The sequence below is a fragment of the Crocuta crocuta genome, unplaced genomic scaffold (assembly GCF_008692635.1).
Source record: "Crocuta crocuta isolate KB4526 unplaced genomic scaffold, BGI_CrCroc_1.0 scaffold339, whole genome shotgun sequence".
Classification (NCBI taxonomy): domain Eukaryota; kingdom Metazoa; phylum Chordata; class Mammalia; order Carnivora; family Hyaenidae; genus Crocuta; species Crocuta crocuta.
The window spans coordinates 4272823-4297611 of NW_027530357.1; the positions used below are offsets into that span (position 1 = coordinate 4272823).

A 24789-nucleotide genomic window follows, 5' to 3' on the forward strand; every position below is an offset into this window, starting at 1 on the left:
ATTTTTTAATGTTTATTTATTTTTGAGAGAGAGAGAGAGCACGAGCAGGGGAGAGGCAGGGAGAGAAGGAGACATAGGACCTGAAGCAGGTTCCAGGCTCTGAGCTGGCTGTCAGCACAGAGCCCAATGCGGGGCTCGAACCCACACACTGAGAGATCATGACCTGAGCCAAAGTCGGGCGCTTAACCGACTGAGCCACCCAGGTGCCCCAGAAGAATAAATTCATTACATTTCCTGTGGATACTGTCGCCTGTCCAAATCTGGGACTGGGCTTAGCATGTGGTAGAGAGATGTAAAGACGTGTTAGCACCAGAGAGATCCCTGATGCAGTCAGAGCGAAGAATTGGAGATGGACTCATGTTCTTACGACATGATTCGGCATTGTTCCACGCTTTCCCCCTCCCTCCCTGCTTCATCGCTATACCCCTGGCGGCCTCAAGTCTAGCCTTTCCATATCAGAGAGGAATTCAGTGCCTGTTAGGGCCCAAAAGACGGAAGACAAAATAAAATTGGGGAAACATGCGTAGACGACGTTCCAGAACAATCAACTAGACCAGTGGTTCTTGTGCCCGAGCCCACTGCAGACTGAGGTGGAGGCCTTGTGCAAAACAGGTTACTGCATTTCAGCTCTGGAGTCTTGGGTCCATCAGTCTGGGGTGGGGGTCCCAGAAGTTGGCATTTCTGAGAAGTTCCCAGATGGTGCTGGTGTGACTGGTCTCGGAACCCCACTTTGAGAACCACTGAGCTAGATTAATCGGAGGAATCAAAGTTGAGTCTGTGACTGGGCGTTTACACCATTCTGTTAAAGAGAGTTATCAAATCCCTAGAGGGGAAGAGGGTCGCAGGCAAATCTACAGCTCCTGCCTCCGTGTATTNCGACGCGGGGCTCGAACCCACGAACTGCGAGATCATGACCCAAGTGAAAGTCGGACGCTCAACCGACTAAGCCACCCAGGCGCCCTGCCTCCGTGTATTTTAATATTAAACCTCTGAGGGCTCCTGGGGGGCTCAGTTGGTTAAGCATCCGACTTCGGCTCAGGTCATGGTCTCACGGTTCGTGGGTTGGAGCCCCACATCAGGCTCTGTGCTGACAGCTCAGGGCCTGGAGCCTGTTTCGGATTCTATATCTCCCCCTCTCTCTGACCCTCCCCTGATCACGTTCTCTCTCTCTCTCTGTCTCAGAAATAAATAAAACATGTTAAAATAAATAAATAAATAAACCTCTGAGCAGGTGCCTTCTGGCAAAGATGTCAGCTGTTGGAAGTTAGGCTGGCATGCACAGAAATCGTAAGGGAACCCAAAAGGTTACCGGTAGAGTACCCATAGCATCTGCCACAGTGTATATCCTGCCTTTGACATAAAACTCTAAAAAGAAGAGACAAACCAGGTTGAAATTACTTGGGGTGTTTATTATCTATTATCCTCTTGAAGTCTAATAACTTCTTTGGGTGAGAACAAGGTGAGATTGTCTCAAAGTAGGGCATTTTGACTCTAAACTCTTCATACCAAGCTTTCTGCCAGGAAAGCTCAGTTAATCTGTTTCTCCATCTGTAAAATGGGAATGATAATAATATTCATTGTGTAAGGTTGTTATAAAGACCAAATGACATAGTATATGTAATATGTTTAGTACAATGGCTGGCCAGTGAATCTACAAGTAAACAGTGGAAGATGATTAGGATTGGATGATGACGACGATGATGATAAAGATTAAAAATACAGACTAAAAGTGGAAATATCTTTCAAAGCATAAAAGAGTTGCTACCCACTCTGGACCACCCAGGGTTGACCTTTGAGAGCAGAATGGCAACAGATTCTCTTCACAGTTGATATCCTAGTTGCCAAGGAGATTCTTTAGCTGCCCTATCTCAGCTCACATTTTTGTATCCACAGCTTCCAGAGAGTTCTAAACCAAAAGAGCATCACATCCATCTATTCATCCATCCACCTACCCACGGCTCACCTATCCATCCACCCGTCCATCCATCCATCCACCCACCCACCCACCCACCCAGCAACCCATCCATCCATCCATCCACCCATCCATCCATCCATCCACGCACCCATCCATCCGTCCCACCCACTGACCCACCTATCTTCCCATCCTTCTCTCTCTTTCTGCCTCTCAGGTTAAAGTGCCACAACAAATGCACCAAAGAAGCCCCACCCTGCCATCTCCTGATCATCCACAGAGGAGGTAAGTATTTAACACTTGTTGCCCTGTGGGGTAGGGTGGAGTGGGGGCTCCTGCAGGCCCCCTGAGATAGCTGTGCCATCCAGGCCATTTCTGGGTACCTCTTAATCCCCTGGTACTTGCCTAATTTCCTCCCCCGACACTCTTCTCCCTAACATCTGTCCCCTCCTTCCATCTCCTGTGCCTCTTCCTATTCCTTCCCCTGCTGCTGGTCTCTCTGATACTTTAGCCCCCAGATTCACCTCCCCCTTACTGTGTCTTTTTCTGTCATTCTTGTCTGCTCTCCTAATTTCCATTCTCCTCCCCCCCGCCCCCCGTCTCGTTGCTTTTCCTTCCCACTTAAAAAGAGTGCCATTACGTGCTCTTCAGACACAATCATTTGGCCCTGCAGAGGTGGGTGTGGGGAGGGGTCGGGCATGGGTCTGTTGGTGTTGGGCCATCTGTGTTCTGTCCCCTGGGGCTCTGCGTGTGTCCTGGCCAACCTGTCCAAGCACTCAGATACCGGCTGCCCTTGGGAGAGCCCCTGCCAGCCTTTTACGTTGCACAAAAAGCAAGACCAATTTAGTGCGAAGGAAAGACTGGAAGGAATGGCTTTCCCCTCCCTGCCAGGGACTCAGTAGGAAGCACCTCCTTGGGTAACCTTGTAGCCCAGCTTTCAAAATACTTCCCCTGATTCTTGTCTCATGGGGGAGTTTCTCTGGCTTCTGTTGTCTACATTACAATCCATTCACCAGGGGACTCTGTGGGCCTGTGCCGTCCAATACAGTAGCTGCTAAGCCACACCTGGCTATTTAGATTTAGGTATATTTAAATGAAATAAAAATAAAAATTCCATTACTCTGTCACACCAGCCACGTTTCAGGGGCCCCGTAGCCATAGGCCGCCACCATATTGGATAGTGCAGATAACGAACACTTTCACCATCAAAGAAAGTTCTGTTGGATGTCACTGGTCCTGACCTTTGCCACTCAAAGTACAGTCCATGGATTAGCAGCATCCCAATCACCTGGAGCTTGTTAGGGCTGCAGCTTCTGGCCCCACGTGAGGCCTCCTGAATCAGAATCTGCATTTTTAACCGAATCTGCAGGCAGTTCCTCTGCCCCTTAAGGTTAAGAAGCAGGGCTCTAGGGTAGAAGTTGCAAACTCAGGTGCCTGCCAGGGCCAAGCCAGGGTCCTAAATAAGAGAAGGTGGCCAGGTGGGGCCATGAGGGAGCCCAGGAACCGTCTAGAGAGGACAGCCGTGCCAGCAACGTTGGAAACAACATGGACCTGAATTTTTCTCATGTTTCCAAGAAGAGCCCAAAGAGTTGTATTATTTTCAGCTGTTAGCAACTTTTTAAAGTTTTAAAATTCTCGTTGGCCAATTTCCCTGCCCTCCCACCCTCCCATCTATAGGTTGGAGAGAGCCTTGGAGCCAGTGTTGAGGTACCCAACCTGATGTGAGATGGAGCCCCTCCTCATCCCTGCTCTGCCCCTCCAAGCTCCTCTGGCCTTGGTCAGTGCAGTCTCCAGGGAGTCTTCCCTGCCTTAGAATGAACCCAAGGGAAACTTCAAGAAGGAAACATATTGCTGCTGAAAGTCTTGGGATGCATCCCAAAGCCAATGGGCCGTTGGTTTTCCATGATCTTTGCATTGCTTACCTCCACGAGGGGAGGACATTGCAAGTGAAGGAAACATCTTCAGCCCTCGTGCCCCTCCCCACCCACACCCTTCATTACAAACCATCTGTCCCTTGCACAACTGTATCTCCTCAGTGAGGCTATTTTTAAACCTGGATTCTCACAGCTTCTGAGCCCTTGTCTTGTTTGGGTTGGCTTCACTGCGGAAACCACCTCCTACCAAATTCCTCTCCACAGCGGACTTTGCTGGAGCCCAACTCCCATTCGGAGACCAGAACCAGCTGGCTACAGGGCGCCCCGCTTTCCGAGGCTAACACCCAAAGGAGGGCTGCCTACCTGCCACCTTCATGGCCTCTTGGCTCAAAGGCAGCAGGTGCCTGTACATGCAAAGCCAGTGGAACTTTCTGGAAGCCCTCCAGCTTCTTGCTTCCCCCCCATCCCCCACCCTGGTTGGAAGGAAGTTTAAAATATAGTTGGTTTCCATGGAGATGGCAGCTCAGGCTAAGCAGAGAAATTAAATCCCTGGGTCACTCCAAAGCTTTAACTTTTCCGCCAGCACCCCTACACCCCCCTCAATACAAAACCGTGAACAAATAACACTGCCAGGCATCAAATCTGAATTTGAGCTTCTCAATTTGCCCCTCCCTGTGGTCCCTGTAATAAAAGAGAGGGGTAACAGGAAGAGAAGCTCGGATAACGTGGTTCAGATTTATTTAGCATCAGCTGTGCGCCCAGTTTTTTGTGCGGCTTCAGGGACGATGTTGAGGGAGGTCTGGAAATACTAAGCCTTCCTCTCAGGGGTCCCTGTGGCGTCATTTACGACAAACGTGTTTTGACACGCAGCAGGCTGCCCAGGCCCGAGAAATCCTACAAGTAATGAAAGAGGATCCCAACACAAAGGTTAGACCGAGGCAGGGACAGGTGGTCATTCGGAGCTTGTCCATTGGCTGTAGATCTTAAGGAATCGGGAACCTCTCATATTTCAAAGGAGGGTTAATTCTGAAACGATGCTGGTGTGAAACAATTATGGAATCGAAAACGAACGGATGGCTTCGGCTTTGTTATTAAAATGTATGGTCATCACGTCATTTATTGACAATATAAACAGTTTAGAAAGCACAGAGGACACCTGATCTCACCGCCGTGACACACGACAACTATCACTTTTAGAGAATTCCCTTCCCATGCTGGGGGCGGGCTTCTGAGATGGGGGGATCTGAGCTATGCTTTCCGGGTAGAATGGTATAAAGACGAAGCGGTACTTAAACTCCCGAATTGCTGTTTTTACCCCTACGGACCCAGCAAGGTTAGTCCGCACAGAGTCCGTCCCGTGTGACATCAACAACCCTCTACGAAAGCCACCCCGGTATTCGGACCTGCACATCAGCCAGACACTCCCCAAAACTAACAAAATCAGCAAGGTAAGGGTGGGGTGCTGCTGGGTCTGGGCAGGCTGGGGCTGCCGCTGCCTGGGAGGGGCTGGGGAAGAGGGGGGGCTCGAGCAGATTGCTCTGGAAACCTTCACCTCCCAGCCCCACCTGGGCTCTCCTCGTTCCATGTGGTTTGTGTAAGTAAAGCCTGAGGGGCGTCCAGCCATCCGCGGAGGGGGAGTGTGCCAGAAACCTGTCCAGTTTAGACAGAGGGCACAGAAATGAGAATGAATGTGTCAGGGAGGGGGAAGGAGGGATAGAGGGAGAGTCCAAGCAGGGAGTGGTCCAGACCCAGCTCTCTTTGCTCTGTGAGATGTTTCACCACCTGCCAGGATTAGCCTTGCAGATGGCCCTGGGCTGAGCCATCTGTTGAATCAGACCACCGAGGGGTGGAGGACTGTTTTTGAGCCCCTGCTAGAGACTAGATGGATGGATGTGGGGCGGGGCCCCAAGCTCCAAGCCTCAGCCAGTTTGGTTGGCTTCTGGCTGGTCCTCAGAATAGGTCAGCCTCCCTATGCACCTTTTCTGTCCACCATGGCGTGGAAATTTCCAGCGTGGTTTCCATGTGTTTGGTGTGCTGGCTGAACTGCACCAGAACTTTCCCAGGGACACTTGCAGCCTTACGGTAGGAGGCAAAGCTTGCGCCCGCCAGCAGGTGATTCCCCGAGCTCTCAACCCAAGCATGTGGGAAGTCACCACCTGTGTTCGGGACCCGGACGAGTGTCACGATGGCTGAGTGACCTCTTGCTGGCGAGGCTCTGTCTATTCTCTGCATAAGGCTGCCGAGTGATTCCTAATGAGTGCAATTTGAATCCCACCCCCCTCTGCTTAGAAACCATCCAGTGGCTTTCTGCTGCATGGAGAAAACAAACCAAGCTCCTTGCTGCGCCTCAAGGCCACGCAGAATCTGGTGCCTCGCTCCATCTCGGACCTCCCTTTGTATGCGTCCCCGCCAGAGCCCGTATGTTCTTCCTCACGAGCGCGGTCACCTACTGTTTTTACTACTAGCTCTCAGCCATTCCCCATCTGGCATCATCGAAGCAGTTGAGAGCTTGGCCTCTGAAAGCAGGCAAACCTTGCCATCAGCCGTGGCTTCCCCCACTTCCTAGCAGTGAGCCTCGGGGCGGGCCACCAATCTCTCTTAGCCTCAGTTTTCCTGTACAGGAAATGGGTATGTTCCAGTTGTCTACCGCCACACAGCATAGCCGCTCAAACTTTGTGGTGTGCGACGGCCTTTTAATGATGCTCGTGGAATCTGTGGTACTCGGCTGGGAAAACTCACAGGGGGCTGGGGGCTAGAGTCTTCTAGAGCAGAGATTGGCAGACGAGGGCTTACAGGCCCCACCAGCCCAGCACCTGCGCCCGTTTTCGTGGCACCAGCCACACCCGTATTGTCCGTGGCTGCTTTCACACTACCATTGGGAATTGAGCGGTTCCGATATTTACTGTTTGGCCATGTTCAGAAAAAGTTTGGCAGCGGCTGAGCTAGAGCCTTCATCAGTCACCTGTCTGGTGTCTGGACCATGGTGCATCAGAGGCTGAGTTCAGTGGAGACTCGGCGGAAGCGTCTGCATGTGGACTTGCCTTGTGGTTTGGGCTTCCTCGCAACATGGCGGCTCCAGAGCAGTCGGGTGTCTTACACAGCATCCCGGGGCCCAAAGAGCAACTGTTTGAGCAACGAGGAGGAAGTTGCCTGGGCTTTGGTGACTTAGCGCTCTCTTGGTGCGTTGTCTTGGTTTGTCACTAGCCAAGGGCTGGTAGTGTCAGTTCGGCCTTATCAAACTGATAGGGGCCGCCATCCCTCTACTCGGATTTAGGGGGAGAGGGGCATAGAAACCACCTGCCACTGGGAGGAGTCCAAGGACTTTGAGGCCCTGTTTTAAAATGTCCACGGTGATTGGGGCACCTGGGCGGGTCAGTCCGTTGAGCATTCGACTTCGGCTTCAGTCATGATATCACGGTTCGTGGGTTCGAGCCCCGCATCAGGCTCTGTGCTGACAGCTAGCTCAGAGCCTGGATCCTGCTTCAGATTCTGTGTCTCCCTCTCTCTCTACCCTCCCCTGCTCATGCACCATCTCCCTCTGTCTCTCAGAAATAAATAAATATTAAAACAGTTTATTTTAAATGTCTGCAGTGGCAATAACAATAGCACCAGCCTCAGAGAGTTGTCTTGGGGGTGAAATGAGGCAGTCCACATATAAGCATTTAGTATGGTTCATGGTGCATGGTGGGCATCCAGGAAATTCTAGAGACTGTTACCAGCTTAAATCTCAGGTTTCCAATCCAGATCTTAGGCGGGGTCAACTTTTTCTTTGTTATCGGCAAAAGATACATATAGATGTCTAAAAGAAGAAATGGTTTGGTTCCTACGAAGTCACTGAGCAAGTTTAGAGAACCCGGTCCTTTCCTTCATGACACCTTTGGGGGCGGGTTGCTCAGAGCATCTCCAGACCTTCCTCTCTGGCATTGCAGGCACACCGAGCCTCTCGATCAGGTGGGACAGAAACATGGGTCAGATAGATCAGTGACTGTGACATCGTTCTGCTTGTCTGCCAGCAGGAGAATTTGATAAGAGAAATAAATTAACCTCTATTTAGAAAGCAGCTTTGACTTGAAGGTGGATGGGATCTGTCACAGGGCCGGGTTATTTTTTCCTCTCTTTCTCTTCTCACTGGCTTCACACAGATTCTTTCTGTCAGGCAATGATGTGGTTAGTGCAATAGATTTCTGAGCCAATTTGCTCTGAAGACTTCCTTTTCATTGCTCTGTCTCCTCTCCCGTCTGGCTCAGTCAATCCAAGTTCACAAGAGCCCAGCTTTTTCTCCGACGTAACGGTTAGAGTGCGCATTTTGGAGTCAGAGGGCCCGGGCTTTGAACTTTGTTCCTTCACTGACTCTGGTCATAGCAAGCTCTCTCTGCCTTGGTTTTCACCCCTCCTCTCCCATTAAAGGGGCAGCACCATAGCAGATGTGATTGGGATCATGGAAAGAATTAGATGCAATGATATGTGTCAAGGATGTAGTCTGACACTGGATGGTCAAGGCATGGAATGACTTGATGGGGGAAGAGGAACAGAAGGAGGAAGAGGAGGAGGAAAGAAGAAGAGGAAGGAGAGGAAGGAGGAGACAGAGGAAGAGAAGGAGAAATAGCAGCATCTCCCAGCTCCTTGGGGACCAGGCTATACCACCTGTGCCTCTAGGTCAAGGCATCAAAACCCCACCTGCAGTGGTGTCCAAGGCTGAAGGTCCGCCTGTGGCAGTGACGCTGGTTGAAGTGGCCACATGCTGGCTTGCCCTTTCCAGCTGGTCTTGTACTCGGGCCAGCTCCGTGGCCCCGCAGCAGCAGGACCATGGGTCATTGTCCTGTTCTTCCATCATGACTGTGACTCAACTACTCTCTGCGGATCTGCTCTGGTCTCTTACTGTTGACTGGCCTCCCCGTCTTCTACCTTCCCCTCCTTTCCGTGTCATTGCTTCTGCCACCATCTAGTTCCTACTTCTCATAACCTTGGCTTTTTTGTTTTCTGACCTGTCGTGGCTCTTCTGTTCTTTTTGAACCTCATCTCGTCTCTGCCTGTGCACCTAATGCTGTTCAGAATTCTTCCTGTTGGCCAGCTCATCTTTTCATTCTGTGTCATAGTCATGGGCCGGCTGCCATCTTGTTCTGACCTGTGGTCCTGTGTTGGGGGTGGGCTATGGAGGTCACAAGACAAGTGTGGCTGTTTAGGGCTGTCTGTTCAGTGCAGCCTATTGGGTTGGAGTGTAGGGGCATTTTCCTTAGGAAAAGTCCATAAGAGACGCAGTTACTGTCACCATCATGTCCAGATCAGTGCTCAGCTGGGTGGAATGGAATGGGAACATGGGAGATGAGCGTGCTTCTGCTTGACTCCCAGAGTCAGATGTGAGTTTCTTGTTACCTGAGGCAACCTTGTGTTTCTACTGCTGGGCTGCTGGGTGAGGACCCAGGCCACTAACTCTCTCTCTCTGTGACTCCAGCAGTCACTCCCTCTCTCCAAGTCTCAATGTCTCTGTCTACAGAACAAGGATTTGGCCTGGGAGGTCTCTGAAAGATGTTTCTGTATCTTAGCTGTGCTCCAAAAGAGAAATTATGCCACTAGCCCTTCCCGGAATAAGTTTGAGTTTTCCTTTGATGAAATGCAACCTTCAGTTGCTGGTCCCATTGGGCCATAGACCTGGGTCTGACTCGAAGAAAGAATTTCCCTTCCTGTTGTAGCAATTTGGCCAAGGAATGTGGGTGCCACATGCAGCTGTCTGTTGAGATGATTCTGTTTATTCACATCAGCCCTGAGCTACAGAGATGAGAAAGACCTAATTCCTTCCCTCAAAGAGGTAGAGATGATTCCTTGCTCCATAAATGCAATTCCTCCTTCCAGCCCTCCTCCTCTTCCATGAATTCACTCTCATATAACACTTATTACTACCTCTTATGTTTTTGTTTCTGCACTAGTTTCTGCAGAGTCCAAGATGAATAAGACACCATCTAGTAGGAAGAGATGGATCTTTTCCTCTCTCTCTTCTTCTCTCCATCCCCCCAAGCTTCTCTCCCTTCATTTCTTTCTTGTTTTCCTTCAGCTAGCACACATCTGTTGAAGGGCCACACTGTGGCTGCCACACTTCTAAGTGCTGGGAATAGGGAGCTCCCACCCTAGAGGGCAAAACAGAGAAGTAGGCTGAGAAGTGACCGGGTAGAAGGAACAGCTGAAGCTGAGGGAGAGGGCAGAGCCAGCACCGGGAGTGAATGATGTGTTCCACCTGGTGAACCGGGGTCAAGGGAACTTCTTGGAGGAGGGGAGATGTGAGCTGTGTCTTCTAGGCAGACTAGGGCTGGACGGGTATTCCAAGTCAAAATAAGAGCGTGTCCGAAGCTTGAAGATGTGAAGTGGGCTGGATGGTGTTGGGGCCTGTGAGCCCCCTCGTCCAGCCATAATGCAGCACCCCTACCTGATGAGACAGGTAGGGTCAGTGGAGCCTAGTGCAAAGTCAGGACTTTTACCACCACCCATCATTAGTGAGGCCACCCTCTTGTGCTTGGTGTCAGTGAAGGCTACATGGGAGTGGTAATAGTACTTCTTAGTAGATGTGGTACTTCTTGCACAAGGAATGTATCAGTGGATGCCTGTGAAAGAGCTAGAATTCTCACCCTGCCCCCCCAGCAGCAGTGAGGAGCCCCTCCTGCCCTCAGGGTCGACGGAGGCAGAGGGCCTAGGCATTTGTCCCTACCTGGCAGTAACAAGACAGTGCCCGTCCTCTTCCCTGCTAGGGCAGTGTCACAGAAAGCCAGCTAAAGCTGAGGGTTTAAATAAGACCCACAGCCTCGCAACCTCATACCCAGATGTCCAGGCTTCAGTGAAAAATCACTTGTCACACCAAGAGCCAGAAAGATCTCAAACTGAATGAAAAAAGACATCCCATAGATGCCAGCACTGAGATGAGTGAGATTTTTAGAATTATCTGACAAAGATTGTTAGAGTAGTCGTAAACCTATTTCAGTAAGCAATTACAAACAATCTTGAAACAAATGAAAAAAAAATGGGAAATCACTGCAAAGAAATAGAAAGTCTCAGAAAATGAACAGAAGATATAAAGAGGAACCAGATGAAAATTTTAGAACATATAACTAGGAAATGCAATGATTAAAATTAAAAACCCAGCGGAGAGACTCGGTGACAGAATGGAGGGGCAGAGGAAAGAATATATGAGCTTGAAGATACGACTGTAGAAATTACACAGTCTGGATAACAGAAAGAAAATTGACTAAAAAAAAAAATGAATAGGACCTCAGGGACCCTTGGGACAGTAATAAAAGGTGCAGCAGTGATGTCACCACAGTGCTGAAGGAGGGCAGGGCTGAAAAAATTCTCCAAGAAATAATGGGCAAAAACTTCTTAAAATGGGCAAAAGTCCCTGTTTTTCTGATTCGGAAGCTAATATACATACCATATTCATGGATTAGAAGACGCAACATAGTTAAGATGTCAGTTCTCCTCAAAATTGATACCCAATTCCTAGCAAAATCCCAGCAAGATTTTTTTTTTGTAGACGAAGACAAGATTATTCTGAAAGTTATATGAAAAGGCAAAGGAACTTGAATGGTTAAAAACAATTTCGAAAAAGAATAACAGGGGAGGAATCAGTCTGCCCAATTTCAAAGCTTATTACATAGTTCATAGTAATCAGAACCGAAGAGGATATACAGATGGCAAGTGAACACATGAAAAGATGTTCAATATCATTAGCTATTAGGAAAATGCAAATTAAAACTACAGTGAAATGTCACTATCCTCCTATCAGAGTGGCTAAAATAAAAAATAGTGACAATACCAAACACTGGCTAGGATGCAGAGAAAAGCAGTCACTCCTACATTGTTGGTATGAAATGGTGTACCCACTCCAGAGAACAGTTTTCACATCTCCTTTAAAAACTAAATGTGACAGGGGCGCCTGGGGGGCTCAGTCGGTTAAGTGTCCAACTTCCGCTCAGGTCATGATCTCGCAGTTCATGGAGCCCCGCATCAGGCTCTGTGCTGACAGCTCGGAGCCTGGAGCCTGCTTCGGATTCTGCATCTCCTTCTCTCTGCCTCTCCCCTTCTCTCTCTCTCTCTCTCTCTCTCTCTCTCTGTCTCTCTCTCTCTCAGAAATACACAAAGATTAAAATATTTAAGGAAATAAAAAACTAAACATGGCAGTTACCATGCTGTCAAGAAATTGCACTCCTGGGCATTTATCCCAGAGAAATAAATACTTTTGTTCATGCAAAACCTTACACGAATGTTTAGAGCAGCTTTATCCACAGTTGCCACAGAGGGGAGACAACTCAGGTGTCCTTCAGTGGGCGAATGGTCACCCTGTGGTACATCTGTGTCATGGAATACTACTCAGCAATCAGAAGGAACAAGTGATTGATGTATGCAACAACTTGGATGAATCTGCAGATAATTTTTCTGAGTGGAAAACAAATAGCCAATCCAGAAAGGTTACATACTGTTTCATGCCGTGCGTATAGCATTCTTGAAATGACAAAACTATAGAAATGGAGAACAGGTTAGTGGTGCCACAGGTTGAAGAGGGGAGGGGGACATGTGAGGAGAGAGAGAAGGAAGTGGGGTGGCTGTAAAAGCACAACACGAGGGATCTCTGTGGTGGCAGGAATGTCCTGTGTCTGGCCTGTGTCAGCTCACTGTCTGCGTCGTGATATTGTGCTATAATTTTGCAAGATGCAGTCATCAGAGAAAGCTGGGTAACCATGGGTGAGATCTCTGTTACTTCTTCTTTTTAATTATCTTAATGTTTATTTTTGAGAGAGAGAAACAGAGTGCAAATGGGGGAAGGCCAGAGAGGGGGAGACACAGAATCCAAAGCAGGTTCCAGGCTCTGAGCTGTCAGCACAGAGCCCAATGTGGGGCTTGAACTCACCAACCTCAAGATTGTGACCTAAGGTGAAGTCAGACAGACGCTCAACCGACTGAGCCACCCAGGTGCCCCAGATCTCCGTTGCTTCTTAAAACTGCCTATGGGAGCACCTGGGTGGCTCAGTCAAGCATCTGACTCTTTGTCTTGGCTCAGGTCATGATCTCATGGTTCATCAGATAGAGCCCCACGTTGGGCTCTGTGCTGACAGCGCAGAGCCTGCTTGGGATTCTCTCTCCCTATCTCTGCCCCTCCTCCCCCAATAAATAAATAATTTTTTTAAAAAATGCATGTGAATCTACAGTTATCCCAAATAAAAAGCTTAATTGCAAATTACATCATCAACACAATTGCTACCATTTGTTGACAGCAGTGTGCCACGGCCCAATAGTAGGGGTGTAGGTACATTCATAACCTCATTGAAACTTCCCAGCAGACCCAGTGGTGGATATTCTGAGCCCACGTGAGGGACAAGGAGAGACTGACACCCCCGGAAGTAAAGTCACTTACTCGGAGGCAGTGGGAGCGAGTGGGCTCTGGGAGGGTGACGTACACAGCACAGGCACCCACCGGGCATCCAGATGGAAAATGTCCATTTCCCGTCGGCCCCCACTTTGCCCCTCCTCCCCCCCATGCTGGTTGGTGTTTGTTACGCTGACTCTGCAGTTTGGCAGGTGCACATACCTGCTGTAAAATATCGGGTCCTACAAAACCATCCTCAGGCACCTGGAACCAGCCCGGGTCATGCAAGGACCAAGTGACCGCTGTCATGTGAGCAGACAGATTAAGGAGCCAGCTGTGCTGGGATTAAGAGGCAGGAATCCCTTTTATAGGATGTTGAGGTTTGCTGGTATTATTCCCATTTTCCAGGGGGCAAAACTGAGGAATGGAGAGGTAAAGCGTTTTGTCCAGAAGGTATGGGGAAGAGGTGCCTAGGGGATTTGAATCTGGGTTTGCCTGACTCGGGCTCTTAGTTTCCTGGGGCTGCGTTAGCAATCGGCCACAACCCAGGTAGCACAACAGACTTTTTTTCCTCGTGGTCCTGGAGGCCAGAAGTCCGAAATCAAGGTGTTAGTGTGGGATTGGTCGTTTTGGATGCTCTGAGAGAGAATCTATCCCATGCCTCTTTCCTAACCTCTCTGTTCTGGCAATCCTAAGCGCCCCTTGGCTTATAGATGCACAGTCCAGTCTCTATCTACGTCTTCATGTGGTCTTTTCCTCTGTGTGTGTGCGTTTCATTTTCCCTTTCTTTTTTTAAAATTTTTATTTATTTATTTTTTGAGAAAGAGACAGCACGAGTTGGGGAGGGACAGAGAGAGAGAGAGGGAGAGAGGCAGAGAATCCCAAGCAGTCTCCGCACTGTCAGTGTGGAGCCCCACTCGGGGCTCAAACCCACGAAACCCTGAGACTGTGACCTGAGCCAAACCCAGAGCGGGACGCTTCGCCAACTGAGTTGCCCCAGGTGCCCCTCTCATTTTCCACTTGGCATGGGATTCAGGACCCACCTGAATCCAGAATGATCTGTCCCTTAGTCACGTCTACGAAGGCCTTTTTCCGAATAGGGTCACGTTCTGAGTTTCCCAGTGGGGGGGTCTTTTGAGGGACACCATTCAAGCCACTGCCCTGCCTCGGATCCCGCCACGGCTGGGGCTGCTCTGAATGCGCGCGTGGGCTCTGGCTTCGGGTTTGCTCAGGGCGGGCAGAGGCCGCGCCAGCTCCGTGACAACTGAGGGAAGACGCTCTCGCGTCCTCTCTTGAGCTACCAGGCTGTCAATTCTTTAATAAACACTCGGGAGGCAAGGTGTCAGGGTGGGAAGAGCACTCTGGGCACCTCGGCGTGGGACTTTCCCAAATCAAAAAGGCTCAGGGAGCGTGGCTGTCACCTATGTGGCTTTCATTATGTGGGAACCTTTCAGTCTGGAGTCCAGACAGTGGACAGGAAATTGAGGCCAGGAAATTCTTCCTCCCACAGCTGGATACAAGCCGCCTTGCAGGTGGCGAGGATGAAGCAGGTGTGGCTTTGGAAGCTTCTGGTGGCCGAGCAAAGGGGGCACTAAGGATGCCCCGGGTGGGCTTCCTTCCTGCTTGCTCACTCTCACTCCCGTGTCTCTGCCCGCCCCGCCCCTGCCCTGTTTTCTCTCTGCAGGACCACATCCCCGTCCCTTACCAGCCAGACTCGAGCAGCAACCCCTCATCCACGACATCCTCCACGCCCTCCTCGCCAGCACCCCCCCTCCCTCCCAGTGCCACACCGCCTTCTCCCCTGCACCCTTCGCCGCAGTGCACGAGGCAGAAGAACTTCAACCTGCCAGGTACCTCTGCACTCGGGGAGTCGTGGGGGCCGGGTTTGCGGGGGGAGGTTGGATTTGAACCAGGGCCATGGCCAGGCCATGCTTAAAGGCAATGGGTTGAAGGGATGCGGGTGAGTCTTACTCTGTGCAGGTCAATCACCGCATATCTGATCTTTAGAGTAGTCATGAGGTAAGTTCTATCAGCTCCATTTTACAGATGAGGACACTGAGGCTCTGCTTGGGAGCCAGCAGTTGGCCCATGAGCTAAATACGTTGCGGTCCGGCCACAGGATCCTGGGGCCACACCTGGGCAGGGCTGCGGTCGGAGTCTTACCCAGGCGTCGGGAGAGGGCTATGAGGAAACTGCCAGAGTCCCGGATTCAGTGTCTGGTCCTGTCATGTTTCTGTCGTGTGATCTCTGATGTCAGTGTTCCCAGCTCTGAGGGGATACAGATGGATGAGAGGATCTGGAAGCTTCTCCCAGCTCATAAATTCCAGAGAGCCTAGCTGTGGATCTGAGACTGTACGCTGGGCTCTGAGATGCTGGAGAAGCCACTCGTGAGATGTTTTGGCCTCTTGGCCTCCTTTGGCATTAGATTTAAGAAAGAGATCTTTCTCTGCTCAGGTGGGCCAGATCTGTCTTCCCCCCACTTTCCCTTCAGGGGCCCTAAGGATTTTTGAGCTCACCTATGGCGGGAGTCAGGCAGGAGGCTTTGGGATGAGGTCTGGCTTGGCTGGTTGGAACCAGAGTCTCAAACTGCCTTGTTCTGTATGGTGCCCGCGAGCCACGTGCAGCCACTTAAATTGAAATGAATTAAAATAATATATAGTTAAACTTTTAATTCCTCAGCCACGTTAGCCACGTTTCAATGACTCATTGGGCACTTGTGGCCGATGGCTGCCATGTTGGACAGTGCAAGCGTGGAACATTTTTATCGTCGCGGAAAGTCCCGCTGATTTGGGGGCCGAGTTCTGCTTGAGCCTGTGGGTTTCACGCAGAGGGGACACTTCCAGGTCCCCCAGCCACGGGTCACACTTCCAAGCCTCATCAGCTGTGAACTGGACGACCAGGAGGCAGGTGGAGGCCCAGACCCACACCTGGCCACACCCAGACACAGCTGCCCGTCTACAGCCAGGCTCTCACCTACCCACACCGTTGGGATCTGGGCTGTGTCCGTAGGAATAGGGCACATTTTGGAGTTTTGCAAGACTGGGACGTATTGGTGACGTTCAAGCCCAAGGCAGTCATGTATCTGTCTGGCGTGAGGGCCATGCACTTGGCAGCCACCACAGACCGTAATGTGAGTGGCCAGCTGGCGTGATCCCAGGGTGCGCCTCCCCCGGCCAGTTAGGCAAAAACCGCCTGCTGTGTCTACAGACTGAGGGCTCCCCCCACCTGCAGGGTGGTCCGTTTCCGCTTCGCTGGAAGGGGGTGAATGGACGAAGGACCCTTGGACACTTCATGACCCTCCCCCTGCCCCAGACCTGGGAGGAAGCGGGTCTGGGCACTTTCTTAGAGCTGCTCCTCCCCATTGCCAGATACTGACTTCAGGGAATGGCCCCTGAAATGGGTTGCTGCCCTGCTGCTTCATGGGCCAGGGGCTGGGAAAGGGCCTCTGAAGACCTGTACGTCAGGGTGCCACGGCTCTTTCTGTCCCTAGAAGACTGCTGGCAAGAGACCTGGCTAACCAGGGTGATCGCTGTGTCCCTTGGGTTCCTGACCACGGCTCCTTGCTCCTTTGCGGCTAGTCTGCCAGCGATCTGCACCTACTCCGAGCATCTCATGACAGTGACGTCATTTAGGGAGTGGGCCGAGGGGTCCTCTGACAGAAGGCACTTTAGAACAGCAGCTAAGAGTATGAGCTCTGGGGGGTGCTTGGGGGGGTTCAGTCGGTTAAACGTCCGACTTCAGCTCAGGTCATGATCTCACGGTTCATGAGTTCAAGCCCCACGTCGGGCTCTGTGCTGACAGCTCAGAGCCTGGAGCCTGCTTCCGATTCTGTGTCTCCCTCTCTCTCTGCCCCTCCCCCTGTTCATGCTCTGTCTCTCTCTGTCTCTCTCAAAAATAAACAAACATTAAAAAAATTTTAAAAGAAAAAATAACAAATTGCCATGGCTACCTACCATTTTTAGCATTTCTCATCATCACTGCTAATTAATACGGGCGTAATCAGAATTGTGGAAATAAAGATGAAATCCTCCCAGACCCTGGCTTTAGGAGCAGGAATCGAATTAGTCCTTTTGAGAAGGCAATTTCACATTGTCTATGAAAGTTTTATAGGTACGTTCCTTGGACCAGCAATATCACTTCTAAGGCTATATATGCAGATATGCTTACCTAGGGTGCAGGGATCTATGTGAAAGGATTCCATTGCGGTAGTGAAAACTTTGGACTCACCCCAAGTGGGGAACGCTTAAATACAATCAAGAGGGGAATGGTTGAATACACTGTAATATATCTGCATAACCACACGTGCAGCCACCCTTAAAAAGAGTGGGGTGGCTCTTTGTGGATATCCTGACATGAAAGGTATCCGCAACGTCGTGTAAGTGGGGAAATACGAGATTGGCAAAGCAGTTGGTAGAATAAAATCCTGTTTATTCTAAAATAATTATGTATGGTTGTACAAGTACGTTTATACGCATGTGTATATATACTTGTCTATTTGTACGTGCACAAAAAAGCCCGCGAGAATTTCAGGGCAGCTGTTTCTAAGAATTTTATTTTGTGCCTTGCTACAGTGTATAGAATACCAAGCACTGCTCACGTTTTATAATTGAATAATAATAACAGAGTGCGATACTGAAGTGGAGAACAAAATGGGACCTCCCAGAAGAGCAGCCAGACCTTCTCCCTTGACTTGGGAGGTTTTAGCAAAGTTCCCTCAGAATGACGAGTGGCCCATCCTGTTCATACAAGGTCCTCATCACCTGTCACACCCTTGACTGCAAGCCTCTGTTGATGGGAAAGCAGCAGTGGTCGCAATTCTGTGCCAAATGGTGGGTTTCCTGAAGACGATTCCAGCTACTGCCTAGGCATAGTAATGTTCTCAGCATTGACTGATCTAGAACATTTCTTTTCCAGAAAGGCCTGTGGAGTTGACAGGCCTGTGGCTCACTTGTTAACCTCAGGACATGTGCAAGAAAGGGTTTTTAGTTGGAAAACCAAGCGCGTCAGGCACAGGCTTGGTAGGATTTACGATTGATCTCCTTGTTCTCCATCACTTGCTTCTGAATCCCGGGGCCACGTTTGACATGGCAAGTGGCTTATGGGTGGGTTTCCTCCCTTTCAGAATCCCCTGCCTCCCTTCACTCTGCCCTGCTTCCCTCCTTATGCTCAACAGTGCTTCTTCCCTGCCAAGATTTCGTCCATTTATTAACTTATTTCATTGTCTATAATGTCTGCTTCATTCACACTTCTGCACCTGAAGCCCGACACATTGCCTGCAGTTGAAGGCACCAATTAAATGGGGTTTTTTGAATGAATGAATGAACTAATGAATGAATGACTTGAAATTCATGCACTGCCCAAGCTGCAGATTGTCTCTTCAAGTCGTCTTCTGGCCCCCAGACTGCACTCATCCATCTATTTCTATGACATATTTAGTGAACATCTACTTGGTACCCGTAGTATTCGAGGCACGAGGTACAGAGCCGTACACATAGCAGTCATGCCCTGTGTGAGTTTCCAATGGCTGCTGCAGCCAAATCATCACAAGCTTCGTGGCTTAAAACAGTCCAAATGTATTATCTTACAGTGATGGAGGTCACAGGTCCAGAATCCGTTTCACCGGTGTCCACGGGGCTGCTGTCTCCTGGGGGTGCTATTCCTTGCCGTTCCCCAGCCGCCAGTGGCTGCCTGCATCCCTTTGCTCATGGCTCCACCTCACTCCCACCTCTGTGTCCGTTATCACATCTCTGACTCTCTCTCTGACTCTGATCCACCTGCCCGCCCCCCCGCTCCCGGAAGGACCCATGTGACTGCATTTATGTTGCCCGCCCAGAGGATCCAGGATAACTTCTTCTCAAGATCCTCAACTTCAGGATGCCTGCAGAGACCCATTTGCCCTGGAAGGGGGTGTAGTCACAGCTTCCGGGGGTTAGGGGAGGACCTCTTGGACAGAGCGGCATTATTCTGCCTGCCACAGACCCTGATCCCGTGGAATCTATAGCTTAGTGGGAGAGATGGGTTCACCACGCAGACACACACCTGAAATAAGTTGCAGCGGGCGCTACGAAGGAGAAGAACAGTGTTACGGCAGCCACATGGCAAGTTCAAGAGGACAACAAGTTGAGGATGAGGTGTCTGAGTTCTGAAGGTGGGGGAGAGTTGGCTGGGCAGAGGGAGGGGAGCATGTGCAAAGACCCTATGCCAGGAAAGGGCTGAAAAAAATGTCCCCATGAGCCCGAGTGCCATGAACTAGGGAAAAGAGCACCAGGTAAGACTCAGGGATGAGGCTTGCAGAGCACGGCAGGAATCTATACAGATTTTATTTAAATCTCAATATTATTTAAGGGCTGTAGGCAGAAGATGACTTACCCTCCATCCTTCCTTCTAGAAGACCATTCAGATTGCTTTTGGGGGAGGCCTTAGGGAGCGAAGGCGGGAAGGAGGATTCCAGGGCAGCAGCGACCGTGTCTTCGGAGTGGCCCGTGTATCTCCAGCCACCTGAAGTGTCCCGGTTCATCATCAGGAACGAGTGGTTCTCCAGCACACGGAGGGGTGGAGGAGGGGGCTGGCTCTGTGCATGGAGACCTTCCCTGGTGTCCCTTTGCCTGACCCCTGTCCCCGGTCAGAGCGGTTTTTGCTGTCCCTTGCCCAGCCGTGCTCCATCAAAGAATGGGCCAGCTAGCCTTTGCTGCAGACACCGAATCCCCCGTCCTGGCTGGAGAGGGAAGAGATCAGCTAAGCCTGTTGAGAACCCTGGGTAGTTTTTTCTTTTTTAATTTCAGCCTCTTGTTGACTGCGTGCAGTGGGAAAACAAAACAAAACAAAACAAAACAAAACCAAAAAAAAACCCAAAACAAAAAAACCTGTTATCTACCAGAAGAAAGAAAGGACCTTGAAATCATGGAGGTTGGTTTTCTTTTAAAGCTTTGCTCCGTGACCTTGAATGAGTTGCCTCTCCTCCTGGGCACCTCATTTTCCATAGTCAGGAAATGCGTCCAATTCCAACAATCTAGATATTTGGGGATTGCTGTGCTCAGAGAGAGTTGATTAATTCAACAAACACAAGTCGTGCACCCACTGGTACCAGACCCCTCTCTGTCCTGGGGAGTTAATAAATCAGTTCCAGCCTCGGGGGCAGCTAATGACTTCACTCTTTGAAACCGATTTTCTCTTAATTATAAATCATTCTGGTCTGTTTATTAAGAGAGCTTAGAAAGATATTGGCTTATTTGCTGCAGCGAATGCTTATTCAGCACCACTATGCACTCTTATCTCACGGAATGATGATCTCAACCCTGCGAGGGAAAGACTGTTATTATCCCTGATTTTACACTCGTGGAAACTGAGACTCGGAGAGAGTTACCCAAGCTTTTACCAACAGCCAAAGGCAGAGTGAGGATTCAGCCCCACAGGATCAGCCTCCTACTCCTTCTGTCCAGCTCACGTTTGCTTTAAACCGGAAGTCAGTGAACTTTTTCTGTGATGGGCCTGATAGTAATATTTTAGACCCTTGGGCCATACAGTCTCTGTTGTTGCAAATACTCAGCTCTGACGTCATAGCATGCCAGCTATGCAAATGAATGAACGTGACCGTGTTCCAATAAAACTTTATGTACAAAAGCAGATGATGGTCCAGATTTGGCCCCTGGGCCATGGCTAGTCAACTCTTGGCCCCAGCCTCTGAACCGCTGTGCAAATTCTTGGTGAGTCAATGTGCAGTTGTAGGTTGTCTCTGAAGGTATAAAGTAGTTTCTGGAAGCGTGTTCACCAGTTCGGACTCGTATCTGACTCCATTCCTGCTCATTTCCTCTGCTTGGAGAGATGAGGCTCTGTGTGGCCTCTCCACTGCCCACGATACCCTTGCCCCCCACCCCTGCTCCAGGCCCTATACCCCACTGGAGTAACAGGCCACATCAGAAACCTCAGGGATGCCCGGAACAGCTGGACTGGAAGTCAAATGAGTTGTGGGTGAAGCAGCAGTGAAGTTGAGGACATCTTTTTCCCCTAAATATAAAAACCAACCCATGCTTGTGGTAGGCAGAATAATGGTACCCTCCAAAATCGCCCCACTCTAATCCCAGTATCTATGAATCTGTGACTTCATATGTGACTTGACTTTGCGGAGATGATTAAGTTAAGGGTCCTGAGGTGGGAAGATAACCCTAGATTATTCAGATGGATTCTAAATGTAACCACAGGGTCCTTGTAAGAGGGAGACAAGGAGGTCAGAGACAGTAGGAGCAGAGACTAGAGTCACGGGCCCGGAGCCAGAAAGTGCAGGCAGGCTCTAACAGCCAGAAACGGCAAGGCATGGATTCTCCTCTGGGGCTTCTGGAAAGAACCAGCCGTGGCGACACCTTGATTTTAGCCCCTTGTGACTTCTTCCAACACCTCCAACCTCCAGAGCTATAAGAAGATAAACGTGTTATTTAAGCCACCAAGCCTGTCATCATTTGTTACAGCAGCGACAGGAAAACTAATACAGTGGTCAGTGCAGAAAACTTGGAAAACACAGGAAGTGCAGTTTTCCCAACCTCGTTGAGATGTAATTGACATAGAACATGTATGCGTGTAAGGTGCACACATAATGATTTGATACACATATGTGTTGCAAAATGATCACCACAATCCAAGTGTCTATCCATCACCACACACTGTTACGAATTTTTCTCCTTGTGCTGAGAACGTTTAAGATCTACTCTCAGCAACTTTCAGAGGTACAGGACAGTAATCGTTAACTGTAGTCACTATGATGTACGTTACCTCCCCAGGACTTATTTGTCTTCTAACTGTAGGTCTGTACCTTTGGACCACCTTCAGCCCGTCCCCTAACCCACCTGGTTGTTTGTATGAATGGTTTTTTTCAAATTCTGCATGTTACATGATCTCATACAGTATTTATCTTTCTCTGTCTGACTCGTTTCACTTAGCACAGTGCCCTCAAGGTCCATCCATGTTGCAAATGGCAGGATTTCTTTCTTTTTTTAAGGCTGAATAGCATTCTATGTATGTACATCTATACATATATGGTGTGTGTGTGTGTGTGTGTGTGTGTATACATGTACACTTACCATTTGCTTTATCCATTCACCCATCAGTGAACACTTGAGTTGCTTCTGTGTCTTGGCCCTTGTAAATAATGCTGCAGTGAACATGGGGGTGCAGATTATTGCTCTAGGATAGTGATTTCATTTCCTTCGGATATATTCCCGGAAGCTGGATCACGTGGTAGTTGTATTTTTTATTTTTTGCGGCACCCCCGTACTGTTTTCCCCAGTGGCTGTGCCAGTTGGCATTCTCACCCACAGCACCCCACACTTTCCCCTTTCTTCTCCCCCCACACTTCTCTTTTGTCATTGTGATAGTAGATATCTTAAGGGGTGTGAGATGATATCTCATTGCGTCCTGGAGGATTTTTTGAAAGCCTCTGTAGTCAAAGGGGGAAAAAATTAGTATTTTAGACAATGGTTTCACAGACTTTTCTCCGTGTGTATGTGTCCCCGTAGTCAACAAAAATGGGATTGGGCTCTGGGCGGCTCTCCAAGTTCAAGTGCTCATTTTTCAGGGAGCTGCATGTGGGAAGGGTGGCTTGGGTGCCCAGAGCTCCGCTTCCCGTATACATGCGCTCAGCCCCTTGTAGTTCAGGGGGTCTGCAGAAATCTGGAACCCCTCGAGGGTGGGCGGGGAACCCACGTGGTGGCTGTGGGAGCCCGGTCTGCTACGTGCTCAGGCACGTGCTCACGTTGGTATTTTCATTCTTTTGCAAGCGTCCCACTACTACAAGTACAAGCAGCAGTTCATCTTCCCAGGTGAGTCCATGCACGCCCGGGCCCTCCTCAACGAGCCTGTTGGGGTGCGTGGGTTGCGGGAATGGATGAAGGTGAAGATTGCCGCGGCGGGCAAGCTCAAGGAGGATTGGCGATGGGACCACTAAACCCCAGGATGATGGTGGGACGTAGAGGTGGAAAAGGAAAAGGAAGAAAGGAGGGGGAAAGGAAAGACTGGGAGGCCCCAAGCGCACAGTGGTACCAAGGAGATCCCAAAACACAAGGGCAAGGCCGAGAAGCTGGTCTGCAGTAGGAAGACGGGCCAGGATGAGGAGGGGTCCGGAGCCACGTGGCAGGAGAGAGCTGGTCGGAGGGCTGAGTTGGGCACTGGGAGACGTGAAACCAAGCGGCCTCACCATCCCAAAGAGAACTCAGGAGTTGGGGGCTGATTCGGAGGTGCTTCGGGTCAGAGGCTCAGGGTTCCAGCAGCCCCCTAGTCAAGAGTGGGGCATTTTGTTCAGGATGTCATCTTAGATCACTGGTGCCTCTGAGCAGGAAAAGTTCAAGTGATCTAGGAAGGGAGAGAGCGGGCTGGGGCCACCGTGATCTGGTGAGAAATTACTAGCTGCCCCGTCTCCCAGGAATCTGGTCTTTGGGGCAGACTGTGGATTCCACCTTGGGTTTCTGACTGTCTCCTGTCTGCCTCTCAGATGTGGTGCCCGTGCTGGAGACACCGACCCGGGCGCCCCAGGTCATCCTGCATCCAGTGACCTCAAATCCAATGTAAGTGGAACAGAGACTTCCTTTTCCTGTCCCGGGTCCTCAGTCTGCTCAGGTGCATGGTCTTCTGTCTTCCTAGTCCTGGGATTGATAGGGCCGGATACTGACGGAGAGACATAGGGAATGACTCAGACAGAGAGAGGGAGAGTGCGACAGCCTCTCTCGGCCTAGGCCCAACGAGTCATCTCTGCTTTGTGTCCTGGCCCTGCATGTCAAGGGTGATTTCCAGGGGCTGGACCAGTTCCTTAGGATCCCCAGACTTTTCTGTGATCATAACAGTAACTTTCTATCATAGCTAGAACTTAATGAAAGAGCAGTACTTCTCCATCATTGTTCCACCCTTTAAAAAGCATAATTTAGGTTTATACCAGGGATCAGCAAACTACAGTCGATGGGACAAATCCTATGTGCCACTTGTTTTTATAAATAAAGTTGTATTGGGGCGCCTGGGTGGCGCAGTCGGTTAAGCGTCCGACTTCAGCTCAGGTCATGATCTCAAGGTTCGTGGGTTTGAGCCCCATGTCGGGCTCTGTGCTGACAGCTCAGAGCCTGGAGCCTGCTTCGGATTCTGTGTCTCCCTCTCTCTTTGTCCCTCCCCCACTTGCGCTCTCTCAAAAATAAACATTTAAAAATGTATAAATAAAGTTTTATTACGACACAACCATGCCCATTTGCTTACGACTTACTATCCCTGGTGGCTCTCAGACCACAATGGCAGAGTTGAATGGTTCCAACAGACACCGTTCGGCCTGCAAAGTCTAAAAGATTTACTATCTGGCCCAAGTTCGCTGGCCTCTGGTTTATACCATTATAAAAATAATATAAACTAATTTTAGGAAATGCAGACTGTTCTGTAAAAATAAAAAAATAAAAAAGAAAGGAAAACTAATCACTCATAATCATACCACCCTTAGAAATTTGATGTGTGCTTTCTTTCTCTTCATGTTTTTACATACTTGTGACTCATGATAGATGCACTTTTCCAGCCTGCTCTGTTATCCCTTTAAAAAGCTATAGCATTGCATTTTTTAAAAATATTATCCCAGACTCTTCACAGATATTGGCCTTCACGGCTGTAAAATGTTATTACCGATGTAGAATAATGGCCGT

The 24789-nt window shown here is 49.8% G+C and overlaps 1 protein-coding gene across 1 annotated transcript in view; it reads left to right on the top strand.

Moving 5' to 3' along the window:
- KSR2 (kinase suppressor of ras 2) overlaps positions 1-24789 on the top strand; it is a 418048-nt gene that overhangs the window by 327152 nt on the left and 66107 nt on the right. The window contains exons 8-12 of the mRNA XM_077765936.1: positions 2130-2195; positions 5108-5234; positions 14817-14982; positions 22900-22941; positions 23610-23682. Of these exons, the coding sequence (XP_077622062.1) occupies positions 2130-2195; positions 5108-5234; positions 14817-14982; positions 22900-22941; positions 23610-23682 (474 nt within the window). The remainder of the gene's footprint in view (positions 1-2129; positions 2196-5107; positions 5235-14816; positions 14983-22899; positions 22942-23609; positions 23683-24789) is intronic.